The sequence below is a fragment of the Heterodontus francisci genome, chromosome 32 (assembly GCF_036365525.1).
Source record: "Heterodontus francisci isolate sHetFra1 chromosome 32, sHetFra1.hap1, whole genome shotgun sequence".
Classification (NCBI taxonomy): domain Eukaryota; kingdom Metazoa; phylum Chordata; class Chondrichthyes; order Heterodontiformes; family Heterodontidae; genus Heterodontus; species Heterodontus francisci.
This window is the reverse complement of record NC_090402.1, coordinates 24723729-24749774: the sequence shown is the minus strand read 5'-3', so window position 1 is coordinate 24749774 and position 26046 is coordinate 24723729. Positions and strand designations below refer to the sequence as shown.

General features: G+C 44.0%; 1 protein-coding gene across 1 annotated transcript in view; it reads right to left on the bottom strand.

The window, feature by feature from the left end:
• Positions 1-25547, bottom strand: part of LOC137347466 (nuclear receptor subfamily 6 group A member 1) — a 119445-nt gene extending 93898 nt beyond the window's left edge. The window contains exons 1-5 of the mRNA XM_068011909.1: positions 25343-25547; positions 22876-23013; positions 22012-22179; positions 20210-20296; positions 18054-18302 (exon numbers count right to left, since the gene is read on the bottom strand). Coding sequence (XP_067868010.1) covers positions 18054-18302; positions 20210-20296; positions 22012-22179; positions 22876-23013; positions 25343-25547 — 847 coding nt within the window. The remainder of the gene's footprint in view (positions 1-18053; positions 18303-20209; positions 20297-22011; positions 22180-22875; positions 23014-25342) is intronic.
• Positions 25548-26046: the final 499 nt, after the last annotated feature.

Sequence of the window (26046 nt, the reverse complement as noted above, 5' to 3'; positions counted from 1 at the left end):
AAACGACTTTGGCAGTCTGCTCGGGGAACCATCCGACCATATCCACCATCTCCTTTTCCCGTAGGGCCTTGAGGACATTCCGTGCAGACCACTGCCTGATGGATTAGTGGTCAAAAGGTGTTTCCCCGCAGAAACTTTCCCACGAAGGATAGGTGGTACGGCACGGTCCAACTGGATGGAGCGTTTCGCAGCAATGTGACCAGACCCATCCTTCGCAACACCGGGGACAGATAAAACCTCAGCACATAGTGATACTTGGTGTTTGCGTACTGGGGATCACAGCTTGATGCAGCCGCACACAAAAGTGGTCATCAGGACGAGGGTGATGTTGGGTACATTATTCCCGCCCTTATCCAGAGGTTTGAACATCGTGTCCCTCTGGACCCGGTCCATTTTAGATCTCCAGATAAAGCAGAAAATGGCTCGGGTGACCGCCAAGGTGCAGGTGTGGGGTATGGGCCAGACCTGCGCCACATACAGCAACAATGTGAGCACTCACACCTGATGACCAGGCTCTTACCCACAATGGAGAGAGATTGCTGCTCCCACATGCTCAGTTTATGGTGTGTGGCTACTCTCTCCTTCCAGGCTTTGGCACACGCCCCGGCCCTTCTGAACCATATCCCCAGCACCTTCAGGTAGTCTGAAATGATGGTGAAGGGGACAAAGGATTGGTCAGTCTAGTTCCCAAGGAACATGGCCTCACTCTTGCCGTAGTGGACTTTGGCTCCCGAGGCCAGTTCAAACTGGTCGCAGATGCTCGTCAGTCTGCGAACGGAAAGCGGATCCAAGCAGAAGACGGCGACATCGTCCATGTACAGGAAGGTTTTTACCTGAGTGCCTCTGCTGCCCGGGATTATCAACCCTCTTATGCCTGCATCCTTCCTAATGGACTCAGCAAAAGGTTCGATACAGCAAACAAACAAGATGGAGGAGAGAGGACAGCCCTGTCTGACTCCAGATTGGATCGGGAAACTTTCTGATTCCCACCCATTGAATGAAACTGCGCTCCTGATGTTTGTGTAGAGCAGTTTTATCCAATTGCAGATTCCCTCCCCAAACCCCATTTTGGAGAGCACGTCCATCATGTAAGTGTGCGATATCCTGTCAAAAGCCTTCTCCTGGTACAAGCTGATGAGGCAGGTGTCCACCCTCCTGTCTCGTACATAGGCGATCGTATCCCTGAGTAGTGCGAGACTATCAGAGATCTTCCAGTCGGGTGCAGTGCAGGTCTGGTCAGGGCGAATCACCAACTCCAGAGCAGACTTGACCCGACTGGCAATGACTTTGGACAGAATCTTGTCGTCAACATTAAGCAGTGAGTTGGACCGCCAATTTCTGATTTCTGCCCTCTCCCCCTTCCACTTGTAGATGAGGGTGATGATGCCTTTCCTCATGGAATCTGACATGCTGCTGGCCAGAAGCATACTCTCGCATACTTCTTGCAGGTCTGGGCTGACCCAGTCCCACAGAGCCAAATACAACTCAACCGGTAACCCCTCGGTTCCGGGAGTACTACTAGTCTCAAAGGACCTGACAGCGTTCGTCAGCTCATCCAGAGTTAGCGGTTTGTTACAATGGAAAGTATGCTCCATTTTGGGAGTGGATGAAAGCAACATTGTTAACTTGTTTTTCAGTCCCTGCTGGTCCATCACATCAGTATCCATACCACTTTACTGTTGGTCTATATTCTTTTTACAGTTTTGTAAAGGGTTCATGTCAGAATGCAACTAAAAAAAACACACACACAAATGTAATAGTTACAACTGTATAACATTTCACAACCTTTCATTTGTGTTCATGTGATATTATGGCTGATGCACATTTGACCAGTCTAGCAAAAAGGAGTGAATTCTTCCAGACCTTACTTGAAACAAGATTAAATTAAAGCCCCCCCCCCAATCCGCCTACTGCGCTCTGACACATCCTCGCATAACTATTTGCCTTGCTCTCTGCCTGTCTCGTTTCCTTCAAAAGCCTTCTAAAATTCTCTCTCTTCAACTTGGCTTTAAGTCCTACTTTGAGACTTACTGGCTGAGCTTTTCCTTTTTTGTAGATTGAGGCACATCTCTGGCACGGTGAGACTTCTTCCTGATGGAAAGCTGCACCCCTATCCATGGCACCTCTTCCAGCCTTGGAATGCTTAACCGTCAGAATGGAGATTAGCAGCAGAAAGCATTGTAGGGTAATCGTACCAATGCTGACAGCCTCGGTACAACAGTGAAACTATAAAAGAAAACTTTTAATTCACGTCCCTGGCTTGTGTTACTGACAGTTCTTGGTCACACTTTCCCTAGTAGAAATTAATCCCTGACACTACAGCAACAGTGAATGCCAGGGACAACAGGCAACCCTGGTGTCCAATGTTGCGATAAAACAAATGGCAAGAAATACACTGGATGATGTATTTTCTCATTTATATTTTCTTATGATATGCTTGCCTGTGTAGCTCAGTGTGCCTATGTCTGCTAGCTTTCTTCTGCTTACTTCTTACAAATACACAAGTTCAGAATTGGAAAGATTTTACAATTGGTTAACCTGATTAATGGGTTAAAGGCGGCTTCTCATTTAGCATTTCACCCAATTTTCTGGTTGGATTTGTACTGGCATGAGGTAACAAATACCATTTATAGTTAATTATATTAAAATTTGGCCTTAATTACACAATTGAGACATCCATGCAATTTCTTGGTGGTTACGCTATTAAAGCACTTGGTCATCAACTCACCCATATAAAATTGGCGTCCAGGGCTGCTTGGGTGCGCTGTTTACCCAAGTACAACAGTAAGATTAATAACAGTATTTTGAGGCTACTTCGTTTTGTGTTTTTTAAAATTTCTTTTCTTTTTCCAATTAATCAGTCAGGGAATCTTATACCAAGCATTCTGGCACTGCAATGCTTTTGGTGTATCCACAACATTGACACTATAGTTTTCTCATGAGATTACCCCTTGACATATGTTTTTGGAGGAAGAGAAGGAGCAATGGAGGAATGCCATGAGAATAACAGATAGCTAACACACTTCCATTCACATCTATAGGCAGGAGGTGTCTCCAGCTGGCAAAAAGGTTACCCAGGTTTCAAGTCAGCAGACATAAATCATTGCCATCTGCTGCTAAGGCACCTGTAGCTCTCACATACCAGTGCCAGCAGCACTTAGTTGGATCCTTGAGGACTCTTCCTCCACTTCCTTCCAGGAATGCTACGCATTGTTGTCCTGAGTAAATGGTGTTCTGAAGTGGCAAGTCCTTCATTCTTTACCAGCTCAAGTTCAAAGGCTAACAGACAGGAAGAGGGGATTTTGCATCACTCCATTATTTCCCCACAGACTTGGTTTCCTGCCTCCAAAATTATTATGCCAGCTACCAGCTTTTGTTATCCAAACAACCTTTGCAAACTGGAGAGGCGGTAACATAGTGGTATTGTCACTGGACGAGTAACCCAGAGACCCAGGGTATTACTCTGGGGACATGGGTTCAAATCCCACCACAGCAGAAGGTGGAATTTGAATTCAATTAATAAATCTGGAATTAAAAAGCTAGTCTAATGATGGCCATGAAACCATTGTCGATTGTTGTAAAAACCCATCTGGTTCACTAAGGTCCTTACCTGGTCTGGCCTACATGTGACTCCAGACCCACAGCAAAGTGGTTGACTCTTACATGCCCTCTGAAATGGCCTAGCAAGCCATTCAGTTGTATCTAACCGCTACAAAGTCAATAAAAAGGAATGAAACCAGATGGACCACCCGGCATCGACCAAGGCACCGGAAACGACAATAATAAACCCAGCCCTGTCGACCCGGCAAAGTCGTCCTTACTAACATCTGGGGACTTGTGCCAAAGTTGGGAGAGCTGTCCCACAGACTAGTCGAGCAACAGCCTGACATGGTCATACCTGACAGACAATGTCCCAGACACTGCCATCACCATCCCTGGGTATGTCCTGTCCCACCGGCAGGACAGACCCAGCAGTGGTGACGGCACAGTGGTACACAGTAGGGAGGGTGTTGCCCTGGGAGTCCTCAACATCGACCCTGGACCCCATGAAGTCTCATGGCATCGGATCAAACATGAGCAAGGAAACCTCCTACTGATTACCACCTACCGCCCTCCCTCAGCTGATGAGTCAGTACTCCCCCATGTTGAACAGCACTTGGAGGAAGTATTGAGGGTGGCAAGGGCACAGAATGTACTCTGGGTGGGGGACTTCAATGTCCATCACCAAGAGTGGCTCGGTAGCACCACTATTGACCGAGCTGGCCGAGTCCTAAAGGACATAGCTGCTAGACTGGGTATGCGGCAGGTGGTGAGGGAATCAACAAGAGGGGAAAACATACTTGACCTCGTCCTCACCAATCTGCCTGCCGCAGATGCATCTATCCCTGACAGTACTGGTAGGAGTGACCACCGCACAGTTGTTGTGGAGACGAAGTTCCACCTTCACATTGAGGATACCCTCCTTCGTGTTGTGTGGCACTACCACCGTGCTAAATGGGATAAATTTCAAATACATCTAGCAATGCAAAACTGTGCATCCATGAGGCGCTGTGGGCCATCAGCAGCAGCAGAACTGTACTCAACCACAACCTGTAACCTCATGACCCAGCATATCCCCCACTCTACCATTTCCATCAAGCCAGGAGACCAACCCTGGTTCAATGAAGAGTGCAGGGGAGCATGCCAGGAGCAGCACCAGGCAGACCTCAAAATGAGGTGTCAACCTGGTGAAGCTACAACACAGGACTATCTGCATTCCAAACTGCATAAGCAGCATGCGATAGACAGAACTAAGCGATCCCATAACCAACGGATCAGATCTAAGCTCTGCAGACCTGCCACATCCAGCCGTGAAAGGTGGTGGACAATTAAACAACTAACTGGAGGAGGTGGCTCAACAAATATCCCCATCCTCAATGTTGGGGGAGCCCAGCACATCAGTGTGAAAGATAAGGCTGAAGCATTTGCAACAATCTTCAGCCAGAAGTGCCGAGTTGATGATCCATCTCAGCCTCCTCCTGAACTCCCCAGCATCACAGATGCCAGACTTCAGCCAATTCAATTCACTCCACATGATATCAAGAAACGACTGAAGGCACTGGATACTGCAAAGGCTATGGGCCCTGACAATATTCCGGCAACAATACTGAAGACCTGTGTTCCAGAACTTGCCACGCCCCTAGCCAAGCTGTTCCAGTGAAGCTACAACACTGGCATCTACCCTGCAATGTGGAAAATTGCCCAGGTATGTCCTGTACACAAAAAGCAGGACAAGTCCAACCCGGCCAATTACTGCCCCATCAGTCTACTCTCAATCATCAGTAAAGTGATGGAAGGTGTCATCGACAGTGCCATCAAGCGGCACTTGCTTCGCAATAACCTGCTCAGTGACGCTCAGTTTGGGTTCCGCCAAGACCACTCAGCTCCTGACCTCATTACAGCCTTGGTTCAAACATGGACAAAAGAGCTCAACTCCAGAGGTGAGGTGAGAGTGACTGCCCTTGACATCAAGGCAGCATTTGACAGAGTATGGCACCAAGGAGCCCGAGCAAAACTGAGGTCAATGCGAATCAGGGAGAAAACCCTCCGCTGGTTGGAGTCATACCTAGCGCAAAGGAAGATGGTTGTGGTTGTTGGAGGTCAATCATCAGAGCTCCAGAACATCACTGCAGGAGTTCCTCAGGGTAGTGTCCTCGGCCCAACCATCTTCAGCTGCTTCATCAATGACCTTCCTTCAATCATAAGGTCAGAAGTGGGGATGTTCGGTGACGATTGCACAATGTTCAGCACCATTCGTGACTCCTCAGATACTGAAGCAATTCGTGTAGAAATGCAGCAAGACTTGGACAATATCCAGGCTTGGGCTGATAAGTGGCAAGTAACATTCGCACCACACAAGTACCAGGCAATGACCATCTCCAACAAGAGAGAATCTAACCATCTCCCCTTTTCATTCAATGGCATTACCATTGCTGAATCCACCACTATCAACATCCTAGGGGGTACCATTGACCAGAAACTGAACTGAAGTAGCCATATAAATACCGTGGCTACAAGAGCAGGTCAGAGGCTAGGAATCCTGCAGCGAGTAACTCACCTGCTGACTCTCCAAAGCCTGTCCACGATCTGCAAGGCACAAGTCAGGAGTGTGATGGAATATTCTCCACTTGCCTGGATGGGTGCAGCTCCAACAACACTCAAGAAGCTCAACACCATCCAGGACAAAGCAGCCCGCTTGTTTGGCACCCCATCTACAAACATTCACTCCCTCCACCACCGACGCACAGTGGCAGCAGTGTGTACCATCTACAAGATGCACTGCAGCAACGCACCAAGGCTCCTTAGACAGCATCTTCCAAACCCGCGACCTCTACTTACTAGAAGGACAAGGGCAGCAAATGCATGGGAACACCACCACCTGCAAGTTCTCCTCCAAATCACACACCATCCTGACTTGGAACTATATCGCCGTTCCTTCACTGTCGCTGGGTCAAAATCCTGGAACTCCCTTCCTAACAGCACTGTGGGTGTACTTACCCCACATGGACTGCAGCGGTTCAAGGAGGCAGCTCACCACCACCTTCTCAAGGGCAATTAGGGATGGGCAATAAATGTTGGCCTGGCCAGCGACGCCCACATACCATGAATGAATTTAAAAAAAGCTTAAGTATAGATTAAAAATTGTCACAGCTTTTGTAAACAAAACTATATGGCCAGATTCCTCTAAATTTTCCTATCACCCCTTATAAGCAACTGTTCCAAACACCCCAACCGCTCCAAAGCAAGCTCCAACTGATAAGTCCAAGATGTACCATGGGCTTACCCACACTGTGCAAACAAAGCTGTCGCTGCAAAATCAAGTGGTGTCTGCAGAGTAATGGTCAGTTAAGTGCCAATTATGCAGCACCCAACTAACATACAATCAGAAAATTTTTCAGTGTATCTCAGAATTGGCCACACTTATTTGTACTTAGCAAAGCATGTAAACAACCTATTTGGCAACAAAGCGGTACCTAACAAGCTCAGACCAGATTGATATCTAGCCTATTTCTGAAATATCCTAGCACTAGTTAAGTTTCAACTTAAACTATTTGGAATAGTCTTTTTTCTGTCCTGCAGTAATTATTCATTTACTATGAACCTAATTTTACAAAAAGTCAGTCTTTTAACTCAACTGAGGTTTGATTATACTGCTTCAAAGCAATCTCTTCTATTTGGGAACGTTGTGGCTCCTGGATCAAATATTGTTGGCTATTTTATGGAAAGTCAACTGTAATCGAAGTATAGACAAGACTTTAATCGAAGTATAAAGACTTTAGCTAACAGAACAACTGAATAAAGGGAGGCATGGAAAAAGAGCTCTTGTAATACAAACATATCTGGGAACTCGCAATGTGAAGATTCCAGCAAATCAAGTTAAAATTAGGTTTGGGGTTAGCTACAAAGCAACACAAATACAATAACTATTGGCGCCCTGGAGTACCAAACAGGGCAACCCACCCAATCCCACCTCATGCAGCAGCACTTCTATTTCACATGGTATTTGACACTCCATCGGTAGCCCACAGACTCTATTTCCTGCCTCCAGATTTATTTTGCCTTCCCATGGTGTTTCCATTCATTCCTTAGAATCATACAGCCTTTGGAAAGGCTAAAAAGTAATTAGAAAAGATGCAGAGCCTTAAAGACTGGAACAAGTTGACCCCATTTGCTAAGTGGTTGCAGCCCTCTAAATTCTGTATGGAACTCTTAAAGGTTAATTACTTACGCAATTTCCTGTGCCTCTCCTTCGGAAGCTCCCAACGTCAAGTCCAATATTGTTGGAATATTTGGAGCCAATCATAGAAAATCCCAAAAGATTGGTCCTGTTCCAAGTTACCAAATGTTTTACTCATTGCTCCATACCTAGCCCAGTTTCTAGCTGATTGCAAAAATATATACTATTCGCTCTCAAAAACAAGTGGGCCTTAATTCTACATTATTTGCATTTGTTTACCTTTGTTGTCATTGTCATATCACATCCAGCTGTTCTTTTTAAACTGAACCGAGATGGGTACTCAATGTGCAAAAGAATTTACTGAATGGAAGATGGAAGGGGTAGCCCAAAATTTTGCATTCAACTTAAAGTTATCATTTCTTTGATAAGAAAGATTTTTTAAAAAGCAAAGCCTTTCAACTTGCAGAGCACAATGCTGTTAAGCTATTATTTCAGAATCCAAATCAAGCTTACAACAAAGGCCTACTTAATGATCGATTTTTGAAAGAAATGTAAGAGGATAATCCCAGTATGTCACAAGAATCTTTCAAATGTGTCCTATCTTAGATCCGTGAACTAAATATGCTTGACTGCTGCTTATTTATTTCTGTAGCCTCCTGATAGTTACCATGTTCAAGAAATGACACTATGTCTTAAAGTGTGTTTTCATCATGCTTCACAACACTTCCCATATAAACTAGGAAACTGGCAGATGCAGCACACAGTATATGTTAGCGTCAAGTGCAGCATAACAACGTTAAACAAAAGGAACCATTCAAATGCACTGCCATGAAATTTCCCCGTGTCCAATCTAAGCTGAAAATCGTTTGATAAGTAAATTTGTTTTGCCGAGTTAAATAGAAAATCAGTGCATAAAGATCAACAGTTCTTAACTAGTTTTGAACAATTGCCATGTTTTTATGTAGCCTTGCTTTGAAAGGAAACAAACACATCTCAGAGATAAATAATAATCTTGCTTTCCAAAATCACCTGTGGCAAAAACATTGGCAATAACCCTTCCTAAAATACAATGCCATCATGTTTCATGACAGAATGCTCCTTGATGAAACTGTCTTACATACTGCTCTCAATGCAAGACTAAAACTGTAGTGGCCATAGAACCATAGAAAAATTACAGTACAGAAAGAGGCCATTCAGGCCGTAGTGTCCGTGCCGGCTGAAAAACTAGCTGCCCAAGCTAATTCCACCTTCCAGTACCTGGCCCACAGACATGCAGGTTACAGCACTTCAGGTACATGTCCAGGTACCTTTTAAAAGAATTGAAGGTTTCTGCCTCCACCACCATTCCTGGCAGTGAATTCCAGACATCCACCACTCTCTGGGTGAAAAAGTTTTTCCCTCATGTCCCCTCTAACCCTTCTACCAATCACCTTAAATCGGTGCCCCCTTGTAACTGACCTCTCTGCTAGGAGAAACAGGTCCTTCCTGTCTACTCTGTCTAGGCCCCTCAATTTTGTACACCTCAATTAAGTCACCCCTCAGCCTCCTCTGTTCTAAGGAAAACCACACTAGCCTATCCAATCTTTCCTCATAGCTGCAACTTTCAAGCCCTGGCAACATTCTTGTAAATCTTCTCTGCACTCTCTCCAGAGCAATTATGTCCTTCCTGTAATGTGGCGACCAGAACTGTACGCAATGCTCCAATTGTGGCCGAACCAACGTTTCATACAGTTCCAGCATTATACCCCTGCTTTTGTATTCTATACCTCGGACAATAAAGGAAAGCATTCCATATGCCTTCTTCACCACTTTATCTACCTGTCCTGCCACCTTTAGGGACCTGTGGACATGAACTTCAAGGTCTCTCACTTCTTCCCTCAATATCCTCCTGTTTATTGTGTATTCCCTCGCTTTATTTGCCCGCCCCATGTGCATTAATTCACACTTCTCTGGATGGAATTCCATTCGCCACTTTTCCACCCACTCAACCAAACCATTGATATCATTCTGGAGTCTACAGTCATCCACTTCAGTATCAATTACACGGTCAATTTTTGTGTCATCAGCAAATTTCCCAATCATGCCTCCCACATTTATGTCCAAATCATTAATATATACCACAAACAGCAAGGCACCCAACACTGAGCCCGGTGGATCACCACTGGAAACAGCTTTCCATTCACAAAATTATCCATCGACTACTACCCCTTGTTTCCTGTCACTGAGCCAAGTTTGGATCCAACCTGCCACACTCTCCTGTATCCCATGGGCTTTCATTTTGCTGACCAGTCTGCCATGCAGGACCTTGTCAAATGCCTTACTAAAATCCATGTAGACCACATCCACTGCACTACCTTCATCAATCCTCCTTGTTACTTCCTCAAAGAACTCAATTAAGTTAGTAGGACATGACCTTCCCTTAACAAATCCATGCTGACTATCCCTGATGAGTCCGTGCCTTTCTAAGTGGCAGTTTATCCTGTCCCTCAGAAATGATTCTAATAATTTACCCACCACTGAGGTCAGACTGACCAGCCTATAATTATTTGGCCTATCCTCGCACTCTTTTTAAACAATGGTATAACGTTTGCAGACCTCCAATCCTCTGGCACCTCGCCCGTATCCAGTGAGGATTTGAAGATGATCCTCAGCACATCCGCTATTTCCTCCCTGGCTTCCTTTAACAACATGGGATGCAATCCATCTGGCCCTGGCGATTTATCCACTTTCAAGGATGTCAGACCCTCTAGTACTTCCTCTCTTATTGTGCTAATCGTATCTAATATTTCACACACCTCCTCTTTTACTTCAATGACTCCATCATCCCTCTCCTATGTGAAGACAAAGGCAAAAAACCCATTAAGAACCCTGCCCATATCATCTGCATCCACGTGTAAGTTCCCTTGTACATCTCTGATAGGCCCTACCCTTTCCTTAGTTATCATCTTGCTCTTAATGGACTGATAAAACATCTTTGGGTTTTCCTTGATTTTACCTGTCAATATTTTTTCATGTCCTCTCTTTGCTTTTCTAATTTCCTTTTTTACTTCACCTCTGCACTTTCTATACTCCTCAAGGCTTTCTATAGCATTAAGTTTTTTGTGATAGTCATAAGCTTTCTTTTTTTTTGGCTAAATATTTTACTCTCTACGGCCAGAATTTAACAGTGAGGTGGTGAGTCCAACTCCAGTGGACCTGGAAGCCAAACTGTTACTTTGCATGGCCCAGGCCCCTAATTGGCTTCAGTCAGGGCTTTAGGCTCTCTGAGTCAGGATGTCGCGTCTCCAAGGACTGCTGGCCAGAGGGCTGGCAACTCTTCAGTCCCAGAAGAGCCACTGTGAGCGATGGCTACTACTGGGCTGCAATCAGCAAGAAGAGGACGCCGGCCTCCAAAAAGTAGGGTTCGGGACTCGTTGGGGTGGGGGTGGGGGGTTGTTTTCGTGGGGGTGCCCTCCTTGGGGCATAGGGTACCAGCAGCCGTGGGAAGAGGCTCTTAAGTCGCAATTAATTGGCCACTTAAGGGTCACAAGTGGCCTGAGCCAGGTGGGCCAATTGCCACCTCCCCCGTTGCTGGTAAAATAGTAGCGGGAACAGGGTGGCACAAAGCACAGCACCGTCCGCCTTCCACATGATTTTACAGCCCCCTTCCCGCCTCCTAGACCACTCCTGAGGTGGTGGTGGGGTAGGGATGGGGCGGGGGGTGGGGAGGGGACGTGTTAAATTCCGGCCTAAGTTTATTTCGGTTTGTAGCATCTGATAAGAGCACAAACAATGACTAATGTGACTCACTAGTTTTAAAAGTCTCCAGTAGCAATCAGTTTGAACAAACAGCAAGTTTCTTCCATTCACAGAGGACAGTTTGAAAAACAATATATTGTTGCCCTTTATGACCATTTGTACTAATAAGCTTCAGAGAATATGAACTATCCTTTGGTGATTTTATATATTTTTTTATAATAAAAACAAAATATTTAAAAATATAAGAATTGGCTGCCATTCCATTTTACAACATATTTTGAGACCAAACATTTTTAAAGTGAATAAGCATCTTCCAAAGGAGTATATTTTTCCAAAAGTGCATTTTGTAATGGCTATCTATTTCAGCTGATGGGTATTGCATTTGTGTGAAAATGAACTGTTGGTGAATCTTGATAAAACTTTACTGAATAAAACAGAAATAACAGAGGCTCACTACTCCCATACTTCTATACAGAAGTCTGTGAAACCAAACACAAACATCAGTAACTTCAGCTCTAAACAATCAGAAGTTCCATATGTGCAATTGTACATTGGCAAATAAGGTCATTGCAGGGAATAGAAGTAAAAAAATGAAATTAAAGTTCCTTTATCTCAATGCTGTAGAGATAGTGAATACGCTGGCTATGATTTTCCAGAATTCCTTAGATTCAGGAATGGTCCCGCCAGATTGGAAGTTGGCAAATGTTTCAACTCCTTTCTTGAAAAGCGGTGTGTGAAAAGAGGAAACTACAGGCCAGTTAGCCTAACATCAGTTGTTGGGAAGATGCTAGAAACTATTACTAAAGAAGTCTTAACATGCACTTGGAAAAGCATAATATGATTAGAACAAGTCAGCATGGTTTTACTAAAGAGATCCTGTTTGACAAATTTATTCGAGTTTTTTGAGGATATAACTGGTAGGGTAGATGAAGGGGAACCAGTAGATGCAGTATACCTGGATTTTCAAAAGGCATTCAATAAGGTGCCACATAATTGATTAATAGGCAATAGGCTCAAGGTGTTGGGGTAATATATTAGCACGGATAGAGGATTGGTTAACAGACAGGAAGCAGAGAGTGGGCATAAATGGGGCATTTTGAAGTTGGCAGGCAGTGAATAATGGGGTGCCACAAGGATCAGTGCTAGGGCCTCAGCTATTTACACTCTATATTAATGACTTGGATGAAGAGACAGAGAGTAATGTATCTAAGTTTGCTGATGATACAAAACTCGATGGAAATGTAAGCTGCAGGGAGGATGTAGAGAGGCTGCAAAGAGATGTAGACAGGTTAAGTGAGTGGGCAACAAGATGGCAAATGGAGCATAATGTGGGGAAGTGTGAAGTTGTTCAATTTGCTCGTAAAAATGGAAAAACAGAATATTTTTTTAAAGGTGTGAAACTGGTAAGTGTTGATGCTCAGAGAGGCTTGGGGGTACTCGTACAAGGAATGCACAAAGTTAACATGCAGGTGCAGCAGGCTATTAGGAAGGCAAATGGCATGTTGGCTTTTATTGCAAGGGGATTGGAGTACAGGAATAAAGAAGTCTTACTAAAATTGTACAGGGTGTTGGTGAGACCGCACCTGGAATACTGTGTGCAGTTTTGGGCTCCACGTTTAAGAAAGGATATACTTGCACTGGAGGCTGTGCAGCCAAGATTTACTAAATTGGTCCCTGGGATGAGAGGACTGTCCTATGATGGGAGGTCGAGTAAATTGGGCCGATATTCTCTGGAGTTTAGAAGAATAAGAGGCGACGTAATTGGGACATACAAGATTCTGAAATGGCTTGATCGCGTAGAAGCTGAGAGATTGATCCCACTGGTCAGGGAAGCTAGAACACAGGGACACAGTCTCAGTATAAGGGGCCAATCATTCAGCACTGAGATGAGGAGAAATTACTTCATTGAAAGGATTGTGAATCTTTGGAATTCTCTACTACAGAGGGTTGTGGATGCTCCATCATTGAATACATTTAAGGTTGGGATAGATAGATTTTTGGTCTCACAGGGAATCCAAAGATATGGGGAATGGGCAGGAAAGTGGAATTGAAGCCCAAGATCAGCCATGATCGTATTGAATGGCGGAGCAAGCTCGATGGGCCTCTGGTCTACTTCTGCTCCTATTTCTTGTGCTACTTAAAAGGGCTGCATTGTATGTGTATGGAAGCATAGCAGCAGTGGTGCTGTTGTTATCTGGCACATCGACCTCTACCTGGCAGAGGCCGAACGCCAACTCTCCAACACCTCCTATTTCCCCCGGTCCATGACCCCACCAGCGAACATCATCTGTGACTCTTCTGAGTTACTTTAACAGTTTCCAATTTCCTGGTCATAACCGTCTCCCCTTCACTATGGACGCCCAATCTCTCTACACCTCGATCCCCCATCAGGATGGCTGACGGCTCACCGCTTATTCCTTGAATGGAAGTCCAAACAGTTTCCATCCACCACCACTCTCCTCCACCTGGTTGAACTTGTTTTCACATTGAACAACTTCTCCTTTAACTCATCTCATTTCCTCCAAATAAAGGGTGTTGCTAATGGGCAACCACACGGGTCCTAGCTATGCCTGCCTTTTTGTGGGATATGTAAAATATTCCTTGTTCCAGTCCTACTCAGGCTCCCTCCCTCAACTCTTTTTCAGGTACGTTGATGACTGTATCGGTACAGTTTCCTGCTCTGAACTGGAAAACATCAATTTTGCTTCCAATTTCCACCTTCGCATGGTCCACCTCTAACTCTTCCCTGCCTTTTCTTGCCTTCTCTGTCTCCATTTCTGGTGATAGGTTATCAACAAATATTCATTATAAGCCCACTGACTCCCACAGCTACCTTGACTACACTTCCTCACACCCTACGTCCTGTAAAGGCTCCATTCCATTTCGCAGTTTCTCCGTCACTGTCCCATTTGTTCTGATGATGCAACCTTCCACACCAGCGCTTCCAATATGTCTTCCTTTTTCCTCAACTGAGGATTTCCCCCCACCATGGTTAACAGAGACCTCAACTGTGTCAAGTCTATTTACCACTTCTGCTCTCACCCTTCCTCTCCCTCCCAGAACCACAATTGGGTTCCCCTTGTCCTCACCTTCTATCCCACCAGCCTCTGTATTCAATGGATCATCCTCCGCCATTTCCACCATCTCCAAAATGATGCCACCACCAAACACATCTTTCCCCCTTCCTCCTCAGTATTCCGAAGGGAGCATTCCCTCCGCGACACCCTGTTCCACTCGTCTATCACTCCCAATACCCCAAACCCTTCCCACTGCACCTTTCCATGCAAGTGCAAGAGATGCAACATCTGCCCTTTTACCTCCTCTCTCCTCATTGTCCAAGACCCCAAACACTTCTTCCAGGTGATACAGCAATTTATATGTACTTCTTTCAATCTAGTAAACTGTATTTGTTACTCACAATGCAGTCTGCTCTACATTGGGGAGAACAAACGCAGATTGGATGATTGCTTTGCAGAACACCCCTGTATCTGGAATTTTTACAAAAGATTGTTCTCGGCCTCCTTCTGAGGTCCTTACTGTCATAGATGCTAGTCTTTAGCCAGTTAAAATATAGATGGCTTAAAATATTGGAGGTTCAATAAAGTATTACAAACCCACTGACCTATGTTACAGACAAATTGACCAATTTTTAAAAAGAGATTAATGTTATCATCTGTACATTGTAAAAATACCAACATAATTCAGAGCATTGGTAGACTAGGAAAACCTGTTTTATATTTACACTGACATATTTGCTCATATTCGTAACCAGAGAAAAATATACCTGCATAGCCACTGCAATGAACTTTCAGGTAAAGGATGAAATGCAAGTCAATAATGCCCCTTCACTGCATTTTGGGAAGAAGAACGAGGAAAAGCAATATAAACTAAATGATACAATTTTAAAGGGATGCATAAACATAACCCTGTGGGTTCACATACACAAATTTTTGAATGTAGCAGGGCAAGTTGCTAAGGCTATTTAAAAACAAAACAGCATATGGGCTCCTTGACTTTATAAATAGCAACAAAGAGTACAAAAGCAAGGAAGTTATAAATCACTGGTTAGGCCTCAGCTGGTGTGCTGGGTCCAGAAGAATGTCAAGGTCTTGGAGAGGGTGCAGAGGAGATTTAGAATGTTACCAAGGTTGAGGGACTTCAGTTATGTGTGAAGACTAGAGAAACTGGGATTGTTCTCCCTACAGCAAGGGGTGATTTAACAGAGGCGTTCAAAATTATGAGAGGTTTAATAGATATGGAGAGAATGTTTCCACTGGCAAGAGGACCAGTAACCAAAGGATACAGATTTAAGATAATTTGCAAGAGAAAAAGGGGGGGGGGGGGGGGGGGGGCGGGGGCGCCGCGGTGAGGAGACTTTTTTTATTCAGCCAGTTAAAATGATCTGCAATCCATTACCTGAAAGGATGGTGGAAGCAGATTCAATAGAAACTTCAAGAATATAACTGGATATATATGGTTGTTGGAAAGGAAAAACTTTGCAGGGCTATGAGGAAAGAGTTGGGAAGTGGGAAGTTTCAAAGGGCCTGCACAGATGTTGGGTTGATTGGCCCCTTTCTGAGCTGTATGATTATGTATTAAACCCTTATTTTGGACACAACTTTGTCAAAAATGTTCACATGAAAAATTTTCAGAAAGCATTTGAGTAATATCGGGGGAAGGATTGTATAACAAAAGAGGGAGGTGAACCGCACAGGGAAATTCCATTATAATTTTGAAGACAACCTTATAATGGGAAAATGTTGACTCAAAAGTGCGATGAGAAGAGTGGCAACATGAAATAACGTTTTGGAAAGAGGAACTGCATGCAGGTGCAAGTATATATAAATAGTGTTTTTGGAATATCTGAGAATATTTGCTTGATTTAGTAAATTTATTTTTAAATGCTCCACAAAATTAGTCCACTATTGCCCACTAAGGCACTGGAAAGAATAACGAAAATACAGGACCTCAGCAGAACAAGAACAGGTATGGGGAAAAAGGAACATGTAAAATGCAGTACTACCAACACCAGCTTTCACAGGGAGTCAGAAAGTCAGAAATAAGCCAGATGGAACCTGCAGAGTACTGTAGATGATTGCAAGTAAAGATAAAGTTAACAATGTGGGATAGTTTGGATGCTTCCCAAATAGGTAAAGTGGTACAAAGTGAAAGACAACTTGCTAGAAAGATTAGTAAGCACAGAGACAGACATTCTCCACTTGCCATTGAGGTACTAACCACATTTGCCAGATGCAGCTTACCGAGCTGGCAATGCAGGAACTGATTCCACAGTAGGGTGTTTGTTGTGGATATGCTCCAAAGATACCTACAGCCAATCTGCACAATAGGAATAGCACTGCTTGTAATAGGCTAATACTACTAACTTTTAGTTTCTTGCCTTCAGATTTATTTTGCCAGCCCTTTTATATTCCCTAAACAATTTGAAATATACAACAGAGATAGATTAAAAGTTTCACAAATGTATGCTTTTTCTTTATTCCCAAAGATGGAACAATGAGCAAGCAAGTCATAAGGATATGTGGGCTTAAAAATACAATTTTGTTCAAGAGCTTCAGGGTTTTCCTGCAACAAAATTAGGTGCCTCACACACCATGATTGGCTACCAGACAAAATACTGCAGGTCTTGCATTATCCACAGAACCACAGCCCAGCAAGGGGAAGAAACATTGGGATTTAAAAAATATATAGTTGTAAATATTTTGGAAATGTTGATCATAAATGAAATATACAAATTAAACCAAGTATACAAATTAAATGTACAATCAACCAGATTGCAACCACTCAAACAGACTTTAAGAGCTAATCAAACATCAAATCCCAAATGAGTGTTTGAATTTCACCTCCATTTGGGGTCAGTGCTGCCCTGCCAAAGTGGTCCAGCAGGACTGCACCGGTTCTGCCCTTCCTCTGTAGTACCAATACCGGCCCCTCCATCAGCTGCTCTGCCCCTCACTGTACCTCCTCCGCGGGAATCATTTGCTTGTCGATTTCCATGCTTCTCTGGTGGTTTTGGTTGATCTCTGCGATGATAAAACATGAATGATCGCTCCCAATGGGGCGCTCGAACCACAGCTCGAAGTCTAGATCAGCCTACTCTTCTCGCACCACCCACTAACCTCATCGCGCTCCCAACTTTGGGAACCTTTGCCTTAAAAGGTATAAATAAATAGCAATCTCCATATTCATCCAATATCTGTTAGATGGAATTCTCATATCACAATAGGGGTCTGGAATTATAAAACCAAATCCAGTCCTCCTTTCCCCCTCACTGCCAACTTAATGTCCAGACAGCTAGAGGCATAACTCCAGCACCAGCTATACAAGAGGATTACTTTTTAATAATGCTTCAGAAGAAACTTGCATATTCTACTTGTGCCATAAATTTCAATGATAACCTTTGGGGGGAAAGAAAACCAAAAGACAAGTATCAGAACTTTTAAATGTCAAGCAGGAGACTGTCCTACAACTGAACTCTAGGCACCTTCAAGTCAGTTTTATCAAAATAAGACAATTTAAGCAAAGCTTTTTGGTTAGTGCATAAAGTCAATGATATCAAAGATGGTGAAAACTAATGTACCTTTTCGGTTCATGCCCATTTGGAGACATTTAAGGAGCCGGCAATATTGGCATCTGTTTCGTTGCTTGCGTGACATGACACAATTCTTGTCTCGACTGCATCTGTAAACCCGCTTGTTGCAAATACTACGTTTGAAAAAGCCTTTGCATCCCTCACATGATATAATACCATAGTGCAGACCCGTAGCTCTGTCTCCACAGATAAGGCAAGTTCGCTGATCAGTGCGATCATCTGGAAGGGAAAGAAAAACTCAAATTAAATAAACTTGCAGAGGCTATGAAGTAAGATTTTTATAACATAATATTTAATTGGACTTAGGAATAAAAATTTCATCATGGGGTAGAGAAGCAAAGGGATTTGGGCATACAAATGCACAAATCACTAAAAGTTGTAACCCAGATCAATGAGGCCATAACAAAAGTAAACCAAGCCCTACGGTTTATTTCTGGAGATAGAATTGAAAAACGGAGAAGTCATGCTAAACTTGTCTCAAACCTTGGTTAGATCACACTTGTATTATGTGTAGTTGCAGTCGCATATTAGGAAAGGATACAGAGGCACTGCAGCGGGTGCAAAAAAGATTTACAATGATGATGTCAGAACCGCAAGGTTATGCCCATCAGGAAAGGATGTATAGGCTGGAACTCTTTTCTCTTAAGAGAGGACTGAGGAGTGACCTAATAGAGGTCTTTAAAATTAGGAAGGTTTTTGATAGTCACAGAAAGAGTGTTTCCACTTGTGCGGAAGAGCAAAACTATAGGCCATCAATATGATAGTCACCAAGAAATCAAATACGGAATTTAGAAGAAAGCTCTTGACCTAGAAAGTGGTGAGAATGTGAAACTCCATACCACAAGGAGTAGTTGAGGCAAATAATATAGATGCATTTAAGGGGAAGCTAGATAATTATATTAGAAAGGAATAGAGGGTTATGCTGATAGGTGAGGAAGGATGGGAAGAGGTTCAAATGGAGTATAAATCCTGACATGGGCTGGTTGGGCCAAATGGCCTGTTTCTGTGTTGTATATTCTATGTAAATCATATACCTGCAAACAAACTTAAATTTGATATTGTTAGAAATATCACATCGGATAATAAAAGTATGACTAATATACCGTAATAATTAAATTGGGCTATCTTTGTTAAGACAAATGTTGGCAGGGCTAATACAGTTAAGTAGTTTTAAGGCATTATGCTCTTGCTCTTAAGTGAACTATTTGTGATTTTAATTGCTGATAGGGGTAATTTTCTGGAGTATGTTTTGGGGTCCAGGAACCTTGCCCACCACCAGAACATAAAGATTGAAGGTATGCAGTCCATGAATCACCCCCATGCCTGCAAATTTCTTAGTTTCTTGCAGCAGTCAAGGTTTCTCACCACCAGTGGTGCACAGAAAATTATTCCGTAATATCCAAACTGTAGGTATCTTGCCTGAGAATAGCTCATTCAACAAAGACTGTATACAGAATCTGGACAGAACTTTTACATCTGTATGGCTCAGTTACTTGATGAACAATGAAGAGAGGTTGGAACAGACCTTTAACACAGAAGCAATTCAAGAAAATATCTAAATATAACCAATGAATCCAAAATATACTCCAGTTTACATCAAAAAAGTTAATAGCCACAAGTACATGCAATTTCTCACCATCAGATTGTTCACTTGAAAACTCCAACCTTTACACAAACAGTAGATTAGTCGATTAGTCATTCAGTTCAAAGTAATCGTCATTTCCTATCATAGGAAAAGCCCTGAAGTCAGTACTCAAAACAGAAACAACCATTTGCTTGATTTTTAATTATCTGCATTGAAACCTCTTAAGGTTGCTCTCAATACCAATGTGATGTCCCTATGATATAATCTACACGCCAAGGCACATAAAGGGATGCAATGCAGGTGTAACTGGTCAGAAACTCGGGTGAGGATCAATTGTGCTCAATCTCTGCACATATGTGCATCACTGGTGGGCATGAAACTGCACAGAAAGCTTCTGCCGGAAACAGGAATGTTATTGCAAGGGACAGACAGATGTCCCAGTTATCTTGCAGCCTTCAGGCACTGAAACACAGAAACAATTATTTACAACTGACATCAAAGATCGTTTGGCTTCTATAAAAGGCATTATACTTGACTTAAGGCAAGATAAAGGCCAAACCTGAAAGAATGCTTTTTAAATGTTTCTGCGTGGTTTGTATGAAATATTTTGCTGGCCCTGAGTTGGTGAACCGTTGGTGATTACGTCCTATAAATTATGACAACGGGCTTCCCAAGGGAATCGGCTACATTGATATTTTTATGCAGGAAGGAGGAGGAGGAATGGAGGAATACCAAGAGAGTGAGATTGTAAAAGAGGAGGAGGACTATGCCCTCCTGCAATCAACCTCTGAGCAACATAAACAAGCAAAAGTGAACTTTCCTGAACTAATTTGAGGATTAGTGTCTAAGTGAGCTAAGATTATTCAGGAAGGTTCTGGCAGGATTGTGCCACATGCTGCAAGAACATCTGCAGTAGTTGGAGGGGATCGGGCAAGGATGAGCAAGAGGAATATGATGGCAGTGTTGAAAGGGACAGGTCTTGAGCAAAAGTAATCATCATTAACAATGTTGGCTGGCATAGATTCACCAGGAGACGTAGTTAAGTGAGAGGGAGCAGGAGGTGGATTTCATAGGAGGGATGAGCTTGAGGAGGGCAGTGAATGGGATATAGCTTCATGTACTTTTAAAATGTACTCAATGTTGTTACATAGGTAAAAGCTGCAGCCAATTTCCATAAAGCAAGATCTCAGCAATGAATTGAATGACCAGTTTTTTTTTTGGTCGAATACTAGGCAAAACATTAGAACTTTTGACTCTCCTTCTATGTCTTTAGATTATTAATGTCCACCCAGCCAGATAAACGGTGTAATGCCTCATCCCAGGGATGGTACCGTAGACAATGCAGCACTTCCTCCATATTGCAAATTAAGTTTTGTGGGAGTTGAAGCTTACAGATGGTGGACAAGGGGAGAATGGCTAAACAGCACTGGAATAGTAGAGTTTGGGAGTGGCAAAGGCATAGAATAGGATTTCAGCGGCAGATGGGAAGAGGCAACACTCAGTATTGTAGGCAATGTAGTATCAATTTCAATTATATGCCCAAATTTCAGAATGCAGAAAGAATGCTAAAAACTCAGGAAGGCTAAAGTTGCATTCCATGTATACAGATTAACACCATTAATAAAACTGAATGAAAATCCTAATTAAAGTCGTATCATATTAAAGGGATGATTTTCCTAGCCTTTGATCTGGGGAACGCTCAGTTTCTCAGGTGTAGAAGTCAGAAAAAAGGGATGGAGATCCTGATTACTGGAGCTCCTTCTCTTTAATGTTGTCCCAGGGTTTTTTTGTTGGCTTTCTTGGTGTAACAGAGGAGGTGCAGGCCAGATGAAACGACATTAATTGGACTGCATGGAACATTCCCAGTCTCCTGTCTCATTTCCTTGGTGTATTGCTTATTGGGCACCACAGAACAGGAAGATGATGCTGTGGAGAAGTCACAGGAGTCCCTAGGCCATGCGGAGATATATTGCATTTAGGCCTCCTGTTTCAAGTCTGATTGAATCATGAGCAGAAAGCCCCAAACACCAAGGCTACATGATAGCTAAAAGCCCAAGAGGCCTGCAGCTGCCCCTGATTTTCTTGCTCCTACCACGAGAAGAAGAACTCAGGTGATCCCAAGGTTGGATTTCAAGTGCATTGCTCCTGTTTAGAGCCCGGGCAATTGGGAGAATCTCAAAGAAATTGGTTCTTGTATAGCTGAACAGTCTACACACACAACATATATTCCAACTGAAATAATTAGAATAAGTACTATTTCCTGCAACAAAACAGAAATGAATTTCCAAGTATACCCTGGAAATTATCCTGATCTGATTGTTGGACTTTTTGTGTATGTTCTCAAGCAGAAAGACCTCGCACCTTGCAGCACTGGTTGCCATGCCCTGCCAGTGGCTGTCAAAGTCACTGTGGCCATGAACTTCTTCACTTCTGGCTTCTTCCAAGGATCACCTGTGGGCCTTAATGGCATCTCGCAAATGGCTGCACACCACTGCATCTCACCGGTCATTGATGCCGTCTTTCCCAGAGCTGGACACCATATTCATTTCACAACAGATATGGCCTCGCAAGGACAGAGGGCATTGGGTTTCACCACCATCACTGGATTCCCCCCGGTGCAGGGCATCATTGATTGCACCCATGTGGCATCAAGGCATTCAGTAACTGGCCAGTGAGATCCATCAACAGGAAGGGCTTCCACTCCCACTCTGTCCAATTAGTCTGCAATCACAACAAGAGTTTCTTCCATGCGTGCGCTTGCTTTCTTGGCAGCTGTCATGACTCCTTCATCTTCTGCCAGTCCATACAGATCTTCACTCCAACCCCCCAAAGTGCACGGATGAATCCTAGGCTACTGACCCCTCTGCAGGAGGTGATACAACCAATACCACCTGCTCAATAGGCCAACCACTGACAGGCCATCCGGCTTCAGAAGATGTGATTCCACTGCCTGGACCATGAGGTCCTCCAATCCCCTTCTGCAAGGGTCTCAGTCATTGTGGTGGTCTGTTCTGATCTCCAAAACATGGCCCTCCAGAGTGGTGGGGACCTTGAGGATGGTGAGGCCCTGGAAAGAGACAGCTTGTTGGAGGAGGAGGAGGGGCAGGAGCAAAGAGAGGAGGGGAAACTGGAGGTGGGGGGAGATGACGCTGAACCTAAAGGTGCCCCTGCTGCATGATGAGGTGGCCTCCTCCTGCCATCCTCTGGGAAGAGGACATCCCTCACGGGCTCCAGCATTAGATCCAGGTCTGCACTGATGAAGCGAGGTGTAGCCCTGCCCTGGGCACCAGTCCTCTTGTTCTCCTGACATCTCGTTTCCCTCTGGTGCTGTGGAAGGCTTTGGCACAATCAGCAGATTTCTCCCTTAGGACAATCAGCAGTGATGGCTACCGTGAGGAATCTAAACCAGTCCCACACTTCTATTGACTCGCCTCCACTGGCTCTAGTGAACAGGAAACCCATCTTCACATCAATTAATAGCTCTCCCCCCACACCCCCACCCGTGAACAGACCCGGCTCCTGCTTCCCACCTCCGTGGCGAAAATTCAGCCTGGAAGGTTGGCCTTTATCTCAGCGGGCTGGAAAGTAAATTAATGGGAGTTATGTTGTAGCTGTATAGAGCTCTGGTTAGACTCCTCCTAGACAGTAATGCATTCAGTTATGGGCACCGCATCTTGGGAAGGATATAGACTGGCCTTGGAGGGGGTGCAGCAAAGATTCATCAGATTGAAACTGAGGCTAAAAGGGTTAAATTATGAAGACAAGTTGCATAGTTGCTTGTATTCCCTTGAATATAGAAGATTAAGGGGTAATCTAATTGAAGTGCTTCCCTGTAAAGCATTTTCTTTAGAATAAATGCAAGCATAAGTATTGTTACGACTGACTGCTCCAGTCAAAGCCCCCAATCAAAATATACGATTCGGATTCTGATGGGGACCAACGCACTGTTAATTCAATCCCATCATTCCACAGATCGGCTAACATAGCATTTAAAACTTTCCAAATTAAAGAGAGGCCCAGCCAAATTGTACCATCAATTAACCCCCGAATGATGCTAACCAAACCAGGTGCCTTTAAATCAATAAATTAACTCTTTAATTAGAAGAACTAAATTCTTAAACTCTATGAAGATATAAACAACATTTAAAATAGAAAAAATTAGAGTCCTTGCAAATTTACAGTCCAATGTTGCTCAAAGTCCTCACTGGATGTTGCTCAAAGTCCTCACAGTTTGTTGCTTTCCTTCTCCAGTGAATTTCAACAATTAACGACTTGCAAATACTTTCAACAGAATCAATCTGACTTTAGAGTTTTTGAGGGATAAAAGATAGTCACAGTCTAACTTCCCTTTCTTCAATTTAAATTACCAGAGATCTCTGTTTTGGCTTGATGTTTTAGAATTATGAGAGATAATAATTAATCAGACTAAAATCCTATTCCTTCAGTTTAAATGGTTGAGAGCTCTTTTCAGGTGTGCTCATCACAGCTGTCTGCGTCTTCTGTCTGTGCTGTTAGAACAAACTGTCTTCCACTAATAAGCCAGTTCAAAACTGAATTGCAACAAATGTATCGCATCAGGCTCACTCCCAGTGGCTATATCTATGGTTACGAGAATGCACTCTTTGAATCGCAGTCTCCAAATGGCTGTTTCCAAGTCAACAAAAATGCACCTTCCTCTAACTCCTAAGGCTTGCTGGCTCTTAAAGCAATACTGATCCCTTGCAAGCCTTAAAGGTAAACCGCGTATTCCCGGAAACAAAACTACAGGACCATGACAGTATGCCCTTAGAGAATTCTATAGGAGCTCTTCACTACGTGGTATGATATTGTCAGAAGTAGTGAGCAGCAGGTCCAGGCCTGTGCATGCAGAATAGCAAAAACACACTGCTGAAAGTTATTCACAACTGCACAAATAATTACTGAAACTCTCCATACATTGTCCTATCAAATATTCATAGCTAACGTCACACTGTAAAACACATTGCACTTTTCTATGAGGTGGCAACCTTTTGCTATACACACACAAACTGATATCCCTCACTATAATCTTATGCATCAAGAACATGTTTAGATTTGCAAAACCATTTTTCTTTCACTGTACTTTATTGATACGTTATGCAACTACCGCATTCTCTCACCCAAAATATACTAAAGAGTCTTGTTGCTGTCCTGAAGAGCGTTGCAGGAATTGCCAAACTACATTAAAAAAAGATCGAACTGCTGGTGGTAGCTTGACTGCTGTAATGAACTGGGAAACAAATGGGTTGAACTGGTCCTTCTATCAATTAAAGGAGTCAGCCTGTCATGGGTCCTGGCGGCGACACCGAAAGCGGGTGTGGCCACAGCATATCACGTGTACAGTCAGGTGACTGCAATCATGTGGTGGCTGGCCAATTAACATAACCGAGACACGGAGCCCATCCTATTGCAGGACGGGGGCGTGCTCCAAGGCGCTGATGGTGGCGTCAAATTACCAAAATGTAGGTGCGGGCATCATCTTTAAAGTACTGTCAGCCCTGCTCGTACTGCTGCCTTTCACTGATGCAGTGAATTTGGAGCGCTGCTGGACCTCCTGGACGCCCCCCCCCCCACCTCCCACCACACCTTTACCACCGCTGATGTTATAAATCCTGGACCTCCACTTCACCACTGCTGCAACTCCTGCAACCCTGTATCAGGACTGTGGACCAACTGGAACCATGTCCAAGGCAAGACACCCAGGTGGCCCCATGGTTTAGCGATGCCTCGCTGGAGATTCTCCTCCAAGTTGCAAGGAGAGGCGGGAGGCCCTCTTTCCAAAGGATGGCAAGAAGAGATCTTTCCAAGTGACCAAGCAAGCCTGGATGGAAATCACAGAGGTCAGCAGCCATGGGGTCACCCCCGGAACTGAATCCCATGCCGCAAGAGAGTCAATGACCTCCTTCGCTCTGCCAAGGGGAGTCCTCCATACCCATTCTTTGGGGCTACGCGGGAGCGAGCGCAACATAGGGAGGGAGTGACCACAAAAGCAGTGGCAAGGGGTAAGACCATCACCACATCCTGGCAGATGCATAGCTGCATCTCAGCAACAGGCTGCCTTCTTTCGCACCTCACCCCATTATATCTCCTGAGAACAGAAATGGGGAGGAGCCATTTAGGAGACCCCATCAGGGGACGAGGGGCTGCCACCGGTATAACTGTTTTGTTGCTCTTCGAGCAAAATGTGTGCCCCTCTTTCTGCTTTCAAGATAAACAGGCCCATAACACAAGGGAGACATCGAGGACTGGTGGTGGAATCCCTGATGCGCATCCTCTGACGTCATCAGAGGAGTTGGCTCTGGAGCTGGTAGGGGCCCAGGGCAGCCATGCAATTACGATGGTGAGACTGGAGTGTCCGCATAACAGAGTCACACCATT